This window comes from Miniopterus schreibersii (genome assembly GCF_964146895.1).
Source record: "Miniopterus schreibersii genome assembly, chromosome: 1".
Classification (NCBI taxonomy): domain Eukaryota; kingdom Metazoa; phylum Chordata; class Mammalia; order Chiroptera; family Miniopteridae; genus Miniopterus; species Miniopterus schreibersii.
Genome location: NC_138101.1, coordinates 64,693,497 through 64,709,331, shown reverse-complemented (window position 1 = coordinate 64,709,331; position 15,835 = coordinate 64,693,497). Strand labels below are relative to the sequence as shown.

Sequence of the window (15,835 nt, the reverse complement as noted above, 5' to 3'; positions counted from 1 at the left end):
AATGTATCTTTCTTGATTTCAGAGAGGGGAAGAGAGAGAGAGAGAGAGAGAGAGAGAGAGAGAGAGAGAGAGAGAGAGGGATAGAAACATCAATAATGAGAGAATCATTGATTGGCTGCCTCCTGCCCACTGAGGATCGAGCCCGAAACCCAGGCATGTGTCCTGACTGGGAATCGAATCTTGATTTCCTGGATCATAGGTCTATGCTCAACCACTGAGCCATGCCAGCTGGGCAAGATATTTCTTGATTTCCCTTTTGATTTTTTTCTTCCATTTATTGGATGTTCAGGAGCATTTTGTTTAATTTGCACATATTTGTGAATTTTCCAGCCTTCTTCTTGTTACTGATTTCTAGTTTCATATCATTGTGTCTAGAAAAGATACTTGTTATGATTTCAGTCTTCTTAAATTTGCTAAGACTTGTTTTTGACCTGTCATGTGATCTATCCTAAAGAAGGTTCAGTGTGCACTTGAGAAGAATGTGTAATCGGCTGTTGTCAAATCAATGTTCTGTATATGTCTGTTAAGTTTATTTGATCTAACGTTTGGTTTAAGTCTAATGTTTCTTTGTTGAATCCCTGTCTGGATGAGTTTGCCATTGTTGAAAATGGAGTATTGAAGTCCCCCCTAATATCATTGTATTGTTATCTATTACTCTCTTCAGATATGTTAGTATTTGCTTAATATATTTAGATACTCTGATGTTCGGTGCATATATATTTATGATTGTCTAATTTTCTCAATGAATTGACCTTTTATTATATAATGTCTGTCTGTTTCTCTTGTAAGCTACCCCTGCTCTCTTTTGGTTTTCACTTGCATAGAATATTTTTTTTCCATGCCTTTTTTGAGCCTATGTATGTCTTTAAAGGTTAAATGAGTCTCTTCAAGACAGCATATAGTTTGGTCTTTTTTTTTTTAATCCATTCAGCCACTCATTGGGAATTTAATTCACTAATATTTTGAGTAATTATTGATAAGTAAAAATTTATTAATGTCATCTTATTTATTGTTTTCTGGCTATTTTAATTTTTTTAAAAATATATCTTTATTGATTTCAGAGAGAGGAAGGGAGAGGGAGAGAGAGAGACAGAAACATCAGTGATGAGAGAGTCATTGATCGGCTGCCTCCTGCATGCCCCTGACTGGGGATCGAGCCCGCAACCCAGGCATGTGCCCTAACTGGGAATCGAACCCCAATCGCCTGGATCCTAGGTCGATGCTCAACTGCTGAGCCATGCCCGGCCAGGCTCTGGCTATTTTAAAGTTTTATTTTTCTTTTCTCCCTTTCTTGTTGCTTTCCCTGTAAGTTGATTGATTTATATAGTGAAATGCTCTGATTTTCTTCTCTTTATCTTTGTGTTTCTATTGTGAATTTAAACTTCATAGTTGCCATGAGATTTTATATAAAATATATGTATGTATACATATCATATATGTCATATGTATATATATTGCAATCTAGGCTGAGAAGAATTTAACTATAATTGCATACAAAAACTCTATACTTTTACTTGTATGTTTTTGAGGTGACCATTTGCCAACTTTTTAATTGTGTGTTCATTAAATTGTTGAAGCTATAGCTATTTTTATGCTTTTGTGCTGTAGCCTTTGTCACAGAGTTAAGTAGTTAGTACATCATTATATTACAATATTAGTGTATTCTGAATCTGACTATATGCTTACCTCTATCGATGTGTTATAGATTTTTATATGTTTTCATGTTACCAGTTGGTGTCCTTTTGTTTCAACTTGAACTCATTTCAGCATTTCTTGTAAGGCTGGTCTATGGTGGTAAATTTCTTCAGTTTTTGTTTATTAGGGAAAGTCTTTATTTTACTTTCAGTTCTGAAAACAACTTTTGCTGGGTGAAGTATTCTTGGTTGATAGTTCCTCTCTTTTAGCAGTTTGTATATATTATCCCATCCTCTCCTGACCTGTAAAATCCACTGCTGAGAAATCCACTAAAAGCCTTATCGGGATTCCTTTGTATGAAAGAATTATTTTTCTCTTGCTTTTTTTTCTTCTTCAAATTCTCTCTTTGTCTTTGGTTTTAGATAGCTTTATTATGTCTTGGAAAAGAACGTTTTGAATTAAAATTTTGAAGTGACCTATTAGATTCATGAACTTGGATCCATCTTTGTCTTTTAAACCCAGTTTTAACCTAGAGTCATTCTTTAAAACACAAATCAGCTTGTTTCTCCTTCTCCTGAAAACCCTTTAATATCATCATCTTACTTAAAGGCCAAAGGACTTAAAATGCTCTATAACAGAGCCCTTGACCATCTGACCTTATGCCCCACCACTCTCTTCATCACTTACTCTGCTCCACCCTTGGCCTTCCTGTGCTATGAGCACACTTCAGTCCCTCTCACTTGCACTTCTCTCTACTTAATGCATTCTTTCTCAAATATCCACATGGCTGGTATCTTCACTGCTTTCAAATGTTAGCTTATCAGTTAGACTTCCTTGATCAACCTATATTTTAAAATTCCTCCATCCCTCCCAACAGCCAGCACCTCCTTTCCCCCTTACCCTTACTTTCTGCCAAAGCACTTATCTCCATTTTTATTTTCTTCTGTGTCTATCTCTCCCAACTAGAATATAAGCTTCAAAAAGATAGGGACTTATTAGTTTTGTTCATTGCTGAATGCCTAACTCCTAGAAGTGTACCTGACACCATTTTTCAGAGCAGGTGGTTAAACATATTTGTGAATGAATGACTGAAAGAATGTTTATTTAAAACCAGGGTGTTATGAAATGTCATCGCTAAGGTCTCACTTAAATCTGCTTATCCGTGATTTTGTACAGTTAATAAGTACTGTCTCTTTTGTACTGACTTGAAAATGCATACAAAACTACTATGGTCTCCTGCCCAGCGTGGCTCAGCATTTGAGCATTGACCTAGGATCCAGGGGATCGCGGTTTGATTCCATCAGGGCACATGCCCGGGTTGTGGGCTCGATCCCCAGTAGAGGGAGTGCAGGAGGCAGCCGATCAATGACTCTCTCATCATTGATGTTTCTCTCTCTCTCCCCCTCCTTCTTTCTGAAATCAATAAAGACATATTTAAAAACAAAACAAACAAAAAACCCCACCATGGTAAGAAAGAACAGCCTCAGCTGAATTAACATAATTATAATAGCTTTCTAGAAATTCTTTCTATGTGCTTTACATGAACTCATTTATTCCTCACAACCACCTTCTGATATAGATATTATTATTTGTATCCTCTAGATGCAGAGATTAAGGAAAATAAAGGGTTAACACCTAGCCTAAGATTACACAGCTGGTAACTGGCAGAATGAGGTCTTGAACCCAGAGGTATAGTTCTTCATTGTATGTCATCTCCTGTGGAATACAAAAATGTTACATAACATTTAAAGCATAACTAGTGTCTGCCTTCCATTGTAACATACTCTGCCTTAAGATATTTTATCTTAATACACAAATTTGAAACATGGTATTATAAACACTATTTCATGAAATATATCTATTAATAGGTGACACTGTAAGTAATGGAAATAAAAATATTATTTCCTCAATCATTTATTTTTTCCTCTTTGGTTGATTTTGTTTCTTCTGCTTTTACCCCTTGAATTGTTTTAGCTTTTCATTAGTCTTTGTGTATTTGGTCTGTTACAAACCATGACATCATTCCAACTCCTGGAATTTTCACACAATCACTAGGGGATTATTAACTCACCTGAAAATCAGTCTGAGGCTTCATGAGATCAGAGGACAGGGGATTATTTCCCTTTTTTGTCCCTGTCTTCTCTGTAGCTTCGAGGTCCTCGTGATGCTTCACGATCACGAGCGTTGCTGCTATGTGAACCTGTTCTGCCAGCTGAGGGAGTCGGGGTCCTGCCCACAGGGAGAGGGAAGGGGCGCAGGAGTCAGCCAGACAAGCCCTAAGGTAGGTCAGCGGAAGGGCCTCCCAGCATGACGCAAGGGGAGAGAAACCTTTGTCAGAGTAACAGCTCACTCTAGTTTGTGCTTCAAGCTTTCCATTCTCATTAATCTTTAGCACATCCCTGAGAGCAACGCGCTGTCTTACTGAGTTTTACAAATGAGGTTTAATGGCACATCGCTAGTAAACTGCAGGGCCGAATCCAAAGCCACCTACTTTCTGCCGCACTGTTACTTGGGTGTCATCGTAGCTGAATCAAGAGCTGCCCGCGACAGAAGGATTGAAGTCACCGCGGGCCTCGCACATTTCAAGCAACAACACCCGCATTTCTATTCCCATGACTATTCTGTGCAAGGAATAGGAGCAAGTGGTCAGTGAATATACCTGTAAATCTTTAACTCCATGAATTTAAATGATCGGAATTCATTCTTATGGGGGGCAGGGAAGAACTGGAGTACTTTTTATGTAGCTACTATTTTACTCAACACTTGAGGAGAACTCTCATTTCGGTTTGAATTAAGAATTGATTAGAGAGTAACATGTCAGACTGAGTAGAGAAATTCCTTTTGAAACGGCACAAAAGGAAGCCCCCAAAGAAAGCATATTGGTCAAGTGCATGTGCAAGGAAAAGAGGGGCTCCTTTCAAGAGTAGGTGCTGGCCAGACAAGCAGAGAGATTTGTGGGACATCGCCTGGTAAGAGAGGGGAATGTAGGCAGGTGGCCGCGTGAGTATATGGGAACAAAAGTATCTTTGTTCTTTGAAACTGAAGAGTGCTGGTAAAACGAAAATAATCTATAATTGCAGTTAATTCTCATCTCAGCATCTTTTATGAATGTTTTCTCACCACGCTAACAGCTGGAGGGTGTGTTTCTCAGGGGAGGGGGGGCAGGGAGAAAGAGCCCCAACCCCTTGCTGGTGAGCCAGTCACTGAAGTTAATGAAGTTTATGCAATAAACACTCTCCCATCACATTGAGTTTGGGGGGAAAAAGATGCTTTCCTAGCCTTCCTTTTCTGCTGGATACTCACCCCTAGATGGTCTTTAAACCAGCAAAACCAAGGTCTTTTCTCCGAGTCTGGTTCTCACACAGCTGATCAAGTACAAAGCAGTCGAGTCAGACAGAAGTCAAAGCTAAGCCAGAATTACCCAAGCAGGAGAATTTTTGTGATAAATCAACCGGTTTATCATATGGGAGACTGAAGAAGGGAGCCGTGGCAGTGTGCGTGACAGGGCAGCTGTGTGCCTGCCTGCCTGCATGAAAAGTTTCATTCTTGGCAATTATTTCCAGAGGAGGCAAGGGGCCAATAGAGCTTTATGAATGCGGGCTCGCCTGTCATCTCCAGCTGCCCCCTCCGTCAGGCCCGCCTGCAGGCTCATAGCGCAGGCTGGCCCGCACCTTCACTTCCAGCGCAGCAGCACCGGCCTTGCCGGGGCATCCGGATGGGGCCTGGCAGGAAAAGCTTCCGAGCTCTCGGAATCCTGAGTCCCCTTCGCCCTGGGCATGGCAGACTGGCGAGCAAGAGGCGGAGGTTCTCAAGGTTCAGCCAGAGGCTGGATGGTCAAATGCGGGTTGATGATATATATCCCTAAAGGGCTGACATAATAAACATGGATCACTGCTTTTAAGGGATACGCTCCAGCTTTTACTGTGCTGGCTTTGAGCAGCTGCTGGAGGAATCACCCAGCCAAGCTCAAAGGTTACTAAATGGCAGTTACTGCCCGGGCTCAGGAATGACTATTTAAATCGGATTTGGCCCAGGCTGAACAGAGAGAGAAATAAGGGAAAGGGAATTCCCTTACTTAATGCATGATGAAAATGATTTCTCTGCCAGTTTGGGAAAGGGTAGAGGCAGGGCTGCTGCGGGGTGTTCGTTGCGGGATGGGAAGGGCTGAAAGACACGTAACTATAACTAGTCACTGTCTTGAGTATCTTGTGTGTCTAGGAAGTGTTTCGGCAGGGGTGCACTGTGGTGTGTGGGGGGTGAGTCTCTGACAGAGCGGTGGCAGAGCTGAGGACAAACTAGCCTCCAGCTCCGAGGCCGGGCGGGATTGATGAGGACATGCGTGTCCATCTGGTGTCTCCCAGACCACCTCTCCCCTCTCCTGTAACCTGCCTTTCAGAGGGGCAGGAAGAGGAATCTTCCTTGAGATAGTGGACATAAAGAGGAAGATGTGAATCTACAATCAGGACTGGCCTTAGGCTAGAGCAGTGTGACCTCGGCCCCGCAGTACCTGCTGTCGCTGGTGGCCCTCACAGGCCACACACCGGCAGGGAGGAACGGCCAGTCTGAGGTCAGCAGGTGCTATTACTCTGGTCCTGACTGACACTGGCTACACATGTAAGGTGAACAGGCTAAAAAGTAAACTGGAAAAGTTGAATATCTAGGCAATTTAATTGGAGAAATATTTTGGCTTTAATTATGTGGATATTACTTTAGATATAGTTTAACATTAAGAATAACCATCCAAAAATTAAGAATAACCATCTAAAAATTATCTTTAAAAAACAAATTATTTGCATTCCCTTTTGCCTCACTGAGATGGCAGTAATTTAGGCAGTAAACAGAAACTTCAACAAGACAAAACTTAGAGTGCATTAAATAAATATAAATTTTATTAAAAACACTCACATAGCATTGTCAGGAATGATATAATAATAAACGCTTTCAAATAACTTGCATTCATAACATTACAATACTTACAGTATTTATAACCATCCTCAGATTTTATAGACAAACCAAACATCTCATGAAAATGAAATGAAAATAAGTTTTTAAAAAAGCATAAAAAAATGCACACGGAGTTCGTTATCTTAGTGTCAAACTGCAAAAGTTTCCTACACAAGTTGACCACTAGCTTGAGAAGTGAATTTACACCACTGTGCGTCAATCAAGATGAAAAATTCATTCAAGTAAAGTTGACACCACTCAGAAGCATTTTCAAGTATGGCTATATAGTCAACCTGACATTCCTATAGAAGCAAACTGGAGATCTGCTTGCCATTCATTCTGAGGCAGGTTCTATATTTACAATTATAGATCTGATATTTACAATATGCCACTCAATTTTCTCTTCTCCTCCCTACCTAACCTCTCCTGAACCCCCAAACTATACTTCCTGCTCTCGCTGGCCAGCAGTTTGACAAGTGACAGTGGATAATATAGAAATCAAATATTCATGTAGGGATGGCTGACTCAAAACCAACAGATGTGCACGTGGTAATCAAATATTTGGGGTTAAATACATACTATATGCGAAATATTAAAATCATGTGGTTTGACGTATGCGTTTTTGAAATGGTTGTAAATTGGTCATAGCAGAAAATGAAAGTTTTTTAAAAGACAAAAGCCATGTTATAAAGAAATATTTGACCAATAAACCACAAAGGCTCCTTTGCTTAAGAATTTATTTGAAATGTTAAGCAAAAAAGTACTTACACTAAAATGTAATTGTACAGTTGATTGCACACCATACCCCTAAGTGTTTTGCCTATTTGGGGAAGTCCTTATGGATCTGTACCTATACTGATTACAGGATCAAAACATCTTTATTTAGAGAGTTGAAAGACTCTAGCCAGCAGCCACTTGCCAAACTCCTGCCTTACAATTTTCCCTTTATCAACTCAGTGCATTCTATTTTCATGTAATTTTTTTCCTGCTTGAAACAGTCAAAATATTCCCCAAACTTTTAAAATGCTTTTCTTTACAATAAAAAGAGTCAACAAGATTTACAAAATTAAGTTTTAGTTACATCAGGACATATACAAGCAAAATAGGAGGGATTCAAAATAAAAGGGTTAAATCCCTGAAAAGGAATATATTTATTAACCTACAATTTTACATAAACACAGGTGACATGTTGGCATAAGGAGAACATGAGCTGAAATATCCCTGATTTTTAGAACAAAAAGGTTGACGTTCAAGTTATACTTGCTAAGAAATCAAGTATTGAAAAAAAAAAGTATACTTTTTAATTATAAAAAAAAGAAAGACTTGGAAAACTGATGGTACACGATGCTATAAGCTTTCACTCTCAGTTCAATATCCTATTGCCAAACTAGTGTTGAGGTATATGACAAGTAGGAACATCACTCAAACTTTCAATGAATTCTTAGCTCACATTATGATATATTTGTAGCAGGCTGAGTAGCACCATCATGATGTGAATTCTGCTTCAAATCCATATATATATATATATGTATATATTTAATTTTTTTTACAGTACTAAAATACTAAAGCATTGCGTTAAAAAAGTTTTGTTTACAATTAATTTACTTACTATACATCTCTTTCACTTTTTCTTTATACAAATTAATGATTTAAAACCACCACAGCAAACCAGCTGCCTGTTTTTCTTTTTTCCTTTTAATTAACAGATTCACATGGAACTAACCCTGTTTATTCATCTTATGCAGGCATCAGTCTGCTCGGTATTCTTGGTAAAGAGGACACTTAAGCTAAGAAATGACAACATCACAATGTACAATTATCAACACAAAGGCAGACTGACATTCGGTTGGCTGAAGAGCATACAGATCCATAGAATCGCTTTGCGTAGGTGAACAGCTTGGTTGAGCCTGTGGCGCGCAGTTAATCATTACTGCAGTTGATAGAAAACTCTGAAAACTACATATTTGAGCAATGAACTTGTCATACAATGTTGTATAAAACCTTTACAGTATAGCATGTGAGATGAGCACCAGAAAACATGTTTTATGGACTGACGTATTCCCTTGCATCCAGTAAGTCCCCTTTTGGATTTAACTGGCTGTATGAAAAATGGACACATTGCTCATCAGCAGACGCATGGCTAAAAGCAAAAATATTTTCAAAGCTTTCCTTTCCTTAAAAAAATCAACTTTGCATTCTAAAATGAAAGTAAACTTTTTTTTTAAACGTCTCAGTACCTTAGCATTGTTCAAGTTGTCAAAGCTTAGGTAGGCAAAGTGCTTCTAAGACACCATTTAAAATATTTATACATATACATGTGTGTGCACATATACATATGTGTGTGCATATATATGTACATATATACGTTTATTGTCCTACAAGGACTTGACTGGATGAGCAAAATCCAGAGGCCTTTAAAATGTCCACATTTTAAAAACAGCTTGTGTAAGAACAGGTCATTATAATAAAAACTTGAATGAAAAGGTACCCCTCTTACTCAAGGGCACTGGAGTTCACTGATAGCATCTTGATGACGTAAAGGCATTAAATTTTCAACTGTTAAAGACACCATTTTTCTTAGCACCATTTCTTAGAACATCCAAACAAATTCAGTGTTTTTCTGTCTATTCATTTACACTTCCTGTAGCTATTTTGATAAATAAAAGTTAATATTAAGATTACAGTAAAAACTGCAGGTTAAAAAGCCATAATTCCAGTATTTCAGTACATCGTATGTTCAGCACCAGATGGTATTTAAGAATCCTGCCACTGTAACACTACAGTACTCGTCTGATTTGTGTCCGTGACTATGCAAACTTGGTATTATTCAAAGTGGTCACAGATGTGGAGAGTTGTAAGGGGGGGGGAGTCACATTTACGTATCATCTCATCCAATAATAGAACCAGTGTTTAAAAATGTAAATCATGGAACACTCTCTTCCCCACCTTCGTTTTGCATAGAATGCTTTGGTCTTTCACCTGGATGCCATCTGTGACCACTTAGGAGTCAGTGGAAATTAAGTGCTATGGTAAGGTGACCTCTTTCTTTTGCTGGTGAGCTGAGGTTCTTCCTACCACATTTGTCATGAATACTGTGTCCTTTCCCCACTGCCCATGTCATGAGAGCTACACTATGGACAGGTTGGTTGTGGTCTTTTCAGATGAGGTAACCAACACAAGGGGCGACATCATACGTATCTGTTGTAAGGCCCTGTGACCCGAGTGAAGGCATATGGAGATGTAGTTACTGTGGAGTCTGTGGTCACGGACATGGTCCTTTCGGCAAGGGACTTGAAGAAGCGCAGGTAAGTGGGCTCGGAGGACTCGTGCGGCTCCGTGGGCTCCCGTTTCACTTTCTTGCCGTGGGTTTTCTGAGGCACGTAGTCAGGGCCGTACTTCTCACACTCCTCTTCTTTCTCGCGGGCTTTTTCGGCCATTTTCGCCTCCCAGAGCGCCAAGCCATGCTTTGGCTCATTCATGCTCTTGTGCTGGTAAAAGACAAGCGATATCCTGGTGGGGTGATTCCTGTTGGGGTTCTTTAGAGGGGTTGTGGCATGAAGCTCACGCTTTGCGCACTCGATGAGAATGGACCCATGAGTCGGGGCCACGGCCACGCCGCCGATGTCAGGATCCAGAAAGCTCTGCTCACTGTCGGACCAGACCTCACCGTTTTCCTCGGGGGCAGGGGGCTGCTTTTCCTGGCCCTGCGCGTCCGGCCACCGGGGGAAGGCGTCCTGGGCAGCGGGTGCCCCGTCGTGGCCTGCCAGCGCCTTGGGCAGCCCGTTGGCCGCGTGGGAGAGCGCGGCGTTCTCTTTGCTTTGCAGGTGCAGGGCGTGGAGGGAGCTGCTGAACATGCCAGAGGCTGCGCTGTAGGCGGGGAGCATCGGAGACGACGGGTGATGGCCCCCATTTTTATAGTCTATGTTCGGATTGCTCAGATTGGGGGGTAACCTAGGGGTGGCTCCCATGAAGTGACTATCCATCTCGTGGGTGGGGTAAGGAGGAAATGTCCCTACGTGGTGTACATTTGGCCGAATAGTACAACTGCTGAAGGCGTCTCCCTGAATATTCTGGTTTCCGTAAGCTAAGTACTTGGAAGTAAAGCTCTGGCTGTTTCCTAACCTGGGCTGGTAAAGTGTATGGATGGGCGGTAGGTTTAGCTTAGAGAGAGGGCCTTGGCTTGGGTGCCCATAGAGATCCATAGGCTGAGACTGGGGAGAGTAGGAGCCCAGGTACGAGGAGCAGCTGTCCATGGTCACATTCCCATTGCACTGGTATGATGGGTATTGGTGATTCTGATTTAAAAGCCCAGGGTAGGGGTTCATGGGGTTAGAAGAATTTAGATATGAGCCCGCAGTCTGGGATGAGGTGGAGTAGAAGTTCATGCAGTTGGCACCTCCTCCGTAGATATCTGACGGGTGAGAAGAGCTTGGGTAAGGACCAACTGGAGGGGGTCGTCTCATATATAGATCGGTGGGTCCAGAAGAAGAGTAGGAGTTGACAGCCTCCGACTGATGGTGATGATTCAAGGGGTGATGTGGGGGCGGCTGCTGGGGCGGCTGCTGCTGGGGTGGCTGCGGCTGTGGCTGTGGCTGTGGCTGGGGCGGATGTGGCTGTGGAGGTTGCTTCTGTAGTTGTTGGGGTAGTGACTGGGACTGGGGCTGGGGCTGGGGCTGGGGCTGCTGGGACAGCTGCATGACTGGTCCTGAAAGTCACAAAAGTTTTGTGGACAAGATAAGAAAAGAACAGGGATAAGCACGCTTGGGTATTATTTTATGAAAGCTGGCAAGGATGCTTAAGTGCATGTAAGAACCACCACCCGGATTATGCAACACCCGTCAAAGAGAAAAGCAAAGTCAGGGTTCTGATCACTGCCTCGCATCATTTTTCTGTGCCTAAAGCATCAGAAATAAAATGGCACACCTCACCACAGTATAGTCTGGTAAGTGAAGGTAACGGTAATAAACATTCAAAAGACATTCCATTAAGAGCTGAATCATACTCTCTGGAGCCTCTGCGCTTCTGACCATGCCAAACTCTCTGATGAGGTGCCCTCCGCCCCCACCCCGCCTCCCTGCTCTTCCTTGGCACAGTCATCCCTTCCTGGAGGAAGCCTTCCAGGGCTTTTGCGGTACTCACTGCAAACATGAGTCACATGAAGCAATAGTCACAATGGATTGTAATTATCCATTTTAGTCCCCTCTTACCCTCCTGAAAAGGAATTTCATGTGGGAAGGGACCATGCCTTATTTTACTTTATTTCTCCATTGCCTGGCATGTAATAATATTGGTTAAATAGTTAAAATAAAGTAGCATGAATTTGTTATGAAAGATTCAGCGATGCTATGAGAAAAAGAACAACATTCATTTAAACACCCAAAGCATCTCGTATGACAAACTTTCAGCTTTGCAAGTGACACTTAAAAAGTCATACTTATTACATTTCATGACCTCACTTAAGACAGCTACCTGAGATCAGAACAAATGGAGCTGCAGTGGCAGCCCTGACAATTGAAATGATTATTATAGAAACTGGTTAGAAGAGGCCAGAGGCCAAGTTCTATGCGCTTATACTTTACAGCTAACTTAAAGGAGGTATCATGGACTGAACAGGATTGACTTCTCTTAGTGAGGGTCAACCCATCAACAAGTGTTTATTAAGCATCTTTTGCATGTTATTTTAAATTACTTAGTTTTTTTGAGCTTCAAAATGAATCAGCAGGAATATCTGACTTTGTGATGCAAAGATGGTTGGTTCTAAGCAAACAGGTTCACTAAACTTAAAAGATATGCATTGTCCTCTTGCTAATGGCTGGGCCGATACCATCACTGGATATGGGCATTACATTGTTGTATGATTCTCTACACTATTAACTGCAGACATAAAGCCAGGGGCTTTGGAAAGAAAATACCAATTAGTATTGATAACTCATGCTCTATAGATGTGATCTACTATGATGGGTAAAAGCTTTGTAAGAACTACACGTGGGCCCACCTCCTAAACCTCAGACTCAGTATGGCTAAAGAAAGGTATCTTACTGTTCCGCCCCTACCCCCATTAACCCTGTTCCCACACTTATTTCAATAAATTGCACTGTTTTAGTTATCTAGGCATACAGCTTTTGAGTCATCCTTAAATCTGTCTTCTCCTCATCACAATGTTTTATCACCAGTGTACTGACATTCATTTTGGAAGAATTCACTTCTGTCCATTTCACCACATCACTTACCTATCAGGAGACTTTGCCATTTATTATAGAATAAAATCCAGTTTCCCATCAAGCTGGGGCTGATGGTTGCAATAGTTCAGTACCATCTCCAAGAGCAAAGCCTTGGCCCTACTTTAGAGAAGATTCTGGTTCAGAACTAAAACCATGATCAAATGTAACCTTCCAAAATTAACAGCGCTCATTTTTAAATATCATATAACACACACATCTACAAGGCTTCACACTGACTTTACCTGCCAACTGTTTAGCCTGGGCCGCACTTTCCGTCTGCTTTGTCCGAGACAGGGCTGACTTGTCCTTTTCATTCTTATTTGCACTGTTCTCCAGAGAAAACAGCTTTTCAGCCGCAGCTTTCTTGGCTTCTAGTTTCCTTTGTCGGCACGTCTTCACCGGCTCCGCTAACATTCGGACTTTCCGCCGAAAAGAACTCAGCACCTGAATGGCACCGCTTCGTTTTTTCTCCTCCTGGGCTTCTGCACTCCCAAACTCGTCCACATCAGAGACTTTGTAGAGTGGCAAGACATGGAGCTGCTCATCCTCAGGTTTTCCTCCAATTTCTCGATTGTCTTCTCTCGTGAGGGTGCACACCTGGTAGGAAAATAGGACGGTTACAGCCTCAGTGTCAGCTGAGTTTCGACCTGGTGCTTTTTGTCCATTTCAGAACCTGTGATCTGTCAGAGGCAAACTCCCCTTCACTCAAAATACCTTCCTAATCCCCTGTTCCCTCCCCATCACCTGCTGCGGAGCAGCGAGGTAATCTTCAGGGCTGACTACAGCTCAAGCTATCTTTATTTCTTCCCAGAGTCCAGCACAGCCTCCTAATAATGAGCAGGTGGCTCAACACACGATTAGTGACGATGTTAGATCCTGCGGATGATGAGCCTTGTATTTGTTCTCTCGGGTCAGGCGTCAGCAAACTAGGGTCTGTGGCCAATCTGCCTCCCTGCCTGTTTCTATATGAACCGTGAACTAGGAATGTTTTTGGCATTTTTACAGGACTTTTTAAATTAAAAAGCCTCAAACAAAGAATGTGCCCTATAAAAACCCTATGTGGCCTAGAAAACCTAAAATATTTACTATCTTGCCTTTAATAGAAAAGTTTTCCAACCACTGCCCTAGACCATTAAACCAATACTTTCTCTGCTTCTCAACAAAAACTTTGCACCAGTTTCCTCGAGTTACTTCCACTACTGCTTACCACCTCCCTGAATTCTTTTCTACCCTAGAATATGACTTTAGTGCCTGCCTTCTGTTTTTCATTTTAAGTCTCACTGGTCATCCTCCTTAACTATATCCATGTTGATGACTCATTAGGTTGATTAATGGGTAGTTTCTTCACTTGAACTTTTTCCTGCCTCACCTCCACTCTGGATCACCTCTCTACAGGCAAGCCCACACCCCAGACTTTGTTGGTGTGGAGCGCTGCCCTGCCCTAAGACTGTATTCATGTTCTCCCCATAGCCTCCAATTATAAGGCCCAATGCGTTTCACCCACAGGAATACGTAGTTCTCATGGGCTCTATTTCACTCGGAATCTTCTACAGTAGTTACTACGACAACGATGACGTGTTTTTTATTTGTACTTCTCTGCAAGGTGAACTGGTACCTTGGCTTGTTGCTTAACTGATTATAACCTACCAGATACCTGACACTTAATTTTTAAAGATTTTTTTGGCAGCCAGTAGTAGCTGCCAAATGCAGAGTCACTGGTTTAGATTAGCACCAGGAATTTCCATGATTTTCATGTGCTTGTCAACACAGTTTCCCCTAGTGTGCCAACCTGTTATGAGACCGCTCGTTATGCCAAACAATTATGTAACAGCAGCTCATTCATGAAAACACTGCTGTGCAGTGTGACACCTGCGGAGAACATGTTACTCTAAGCAAATGCCGCTCACTGCCAGCCCTCTCCTCCTCCGCAGGACACGCTGCTCGCCTGTCCTCAGCCCTGCTTACCAAGGTGCTGCCGTTCTGCATGTTGTGCAAGTCTCTATGGGCGTGAGCACAGAAGTCCAAGCAGGCAGTGACCCCTGAGAACGGGCGGCCTTCCTTCAGACCCAGGCGGCACTCTGGCGCTCTGTGTTCGTATTCAATCTGAAAAACAAAAGCGTGTGTTTGAGTGGGGAGGTACCAAGGCATTTGAAATTCTTAGGCATACATCTGACAAACAGGTACGGACTTGTGCACCAAATAGACGCTTTAACATTTAGAACTTGTAGAAATGCGGCATACTTTATAACCAAAAACATGATAGAATGACACACAATAAAGCAAATACCTTGACACGGTAAAGCTGTTATTTGACAGTGTTATTGAGGTATAGCTGACATACATTAAATAGAATATATTTAAGTGTACTATTTGATAAGTTTTGACATATGTATACATGCAACCATTGCCACAATCAAAATAATGTACATACCACCACTCTCAAAAGTTTCCTTATACCCCTTTATAATTCATGCCTCCCTTTTGTTCCCAGGCAACTACTGATCTATTTTCTGTCACCACTAATAAGTTTGCATTTGCTAGAATTCTATATAAATGGATTCATTTTGAGTTAATTTTTATATATGATATGGGGTTAAGAGTCAAGGCTAATTTTTTCCCATATGCTATCCAACTGTTCGAACACCGCTGGACCAGATTGAACTGTACCAAATTGAATTGTTTTTCTTGAAAGCTGACCATATGTGTTGGATCTATTTCTAGACTCTCTCATCTTTTGGTATATTATGGTGTGTGTGTCTGTGTATACCAATACCAACTATCTTGATGTACTAAAAATCTACATTTATTAGTAATCTTGAAATCACAGTATAAATCTTCAAATTCTGTTCTTTAAAAATAATTGTTTGACCATTCCAGGTCCTTTGCATTTCTATGTATTTTAGAATAACCTTGTCAGTATCTATGAACACCTGGTGAGATTTCAATAGGTCATATATTGAGTTCCTTTGCATTGATTAATTTGGGGACAACTGACATCTTAACAATATTGCCTTTGTGATCCCTGAATATGATAT

The 15,835-nt window shown here is 41.5% G+C and overlaps 1 protein-coding gene across 2 annotated transcripts in view; it reads right to left on the bottom strand.

Annotated features, from left to right (window-relative positions):
• Window positions 1-6,504: 6,504 nt before the first annotated feature.
• TET2 (tet methylcytosine dioxygenase 2) overlaps window positions 6,505-15,835 on the bottom strand; it is a 106,334-nt gene continuing 97,003 nt past the window's right edge. For both annotated transcript variants that reach the window (XM_081149014.1, XM_081149015.1), the window contains exons 9-11: window positions 14,766-14,903; window positions 13,043-13,397; window positions 6,505-11,284 (exon numbers count right to left, since the gene is read on the bottom strand). In XM_081149014.1, coding sequence (XP_081005140.1) covers window positions 9,768-11,284; window positions 13,043-13,397; window positions 14,766-14,903 — 2,010 coding nt within the window. In that variant the 3' untranslated portion in view covers window positions 6,505-9,767. The remainder of the gene's footprint in view (window positions 11,285-13,042; window positions 13,398-14,765; window positions 14,904-15,835) is intronic.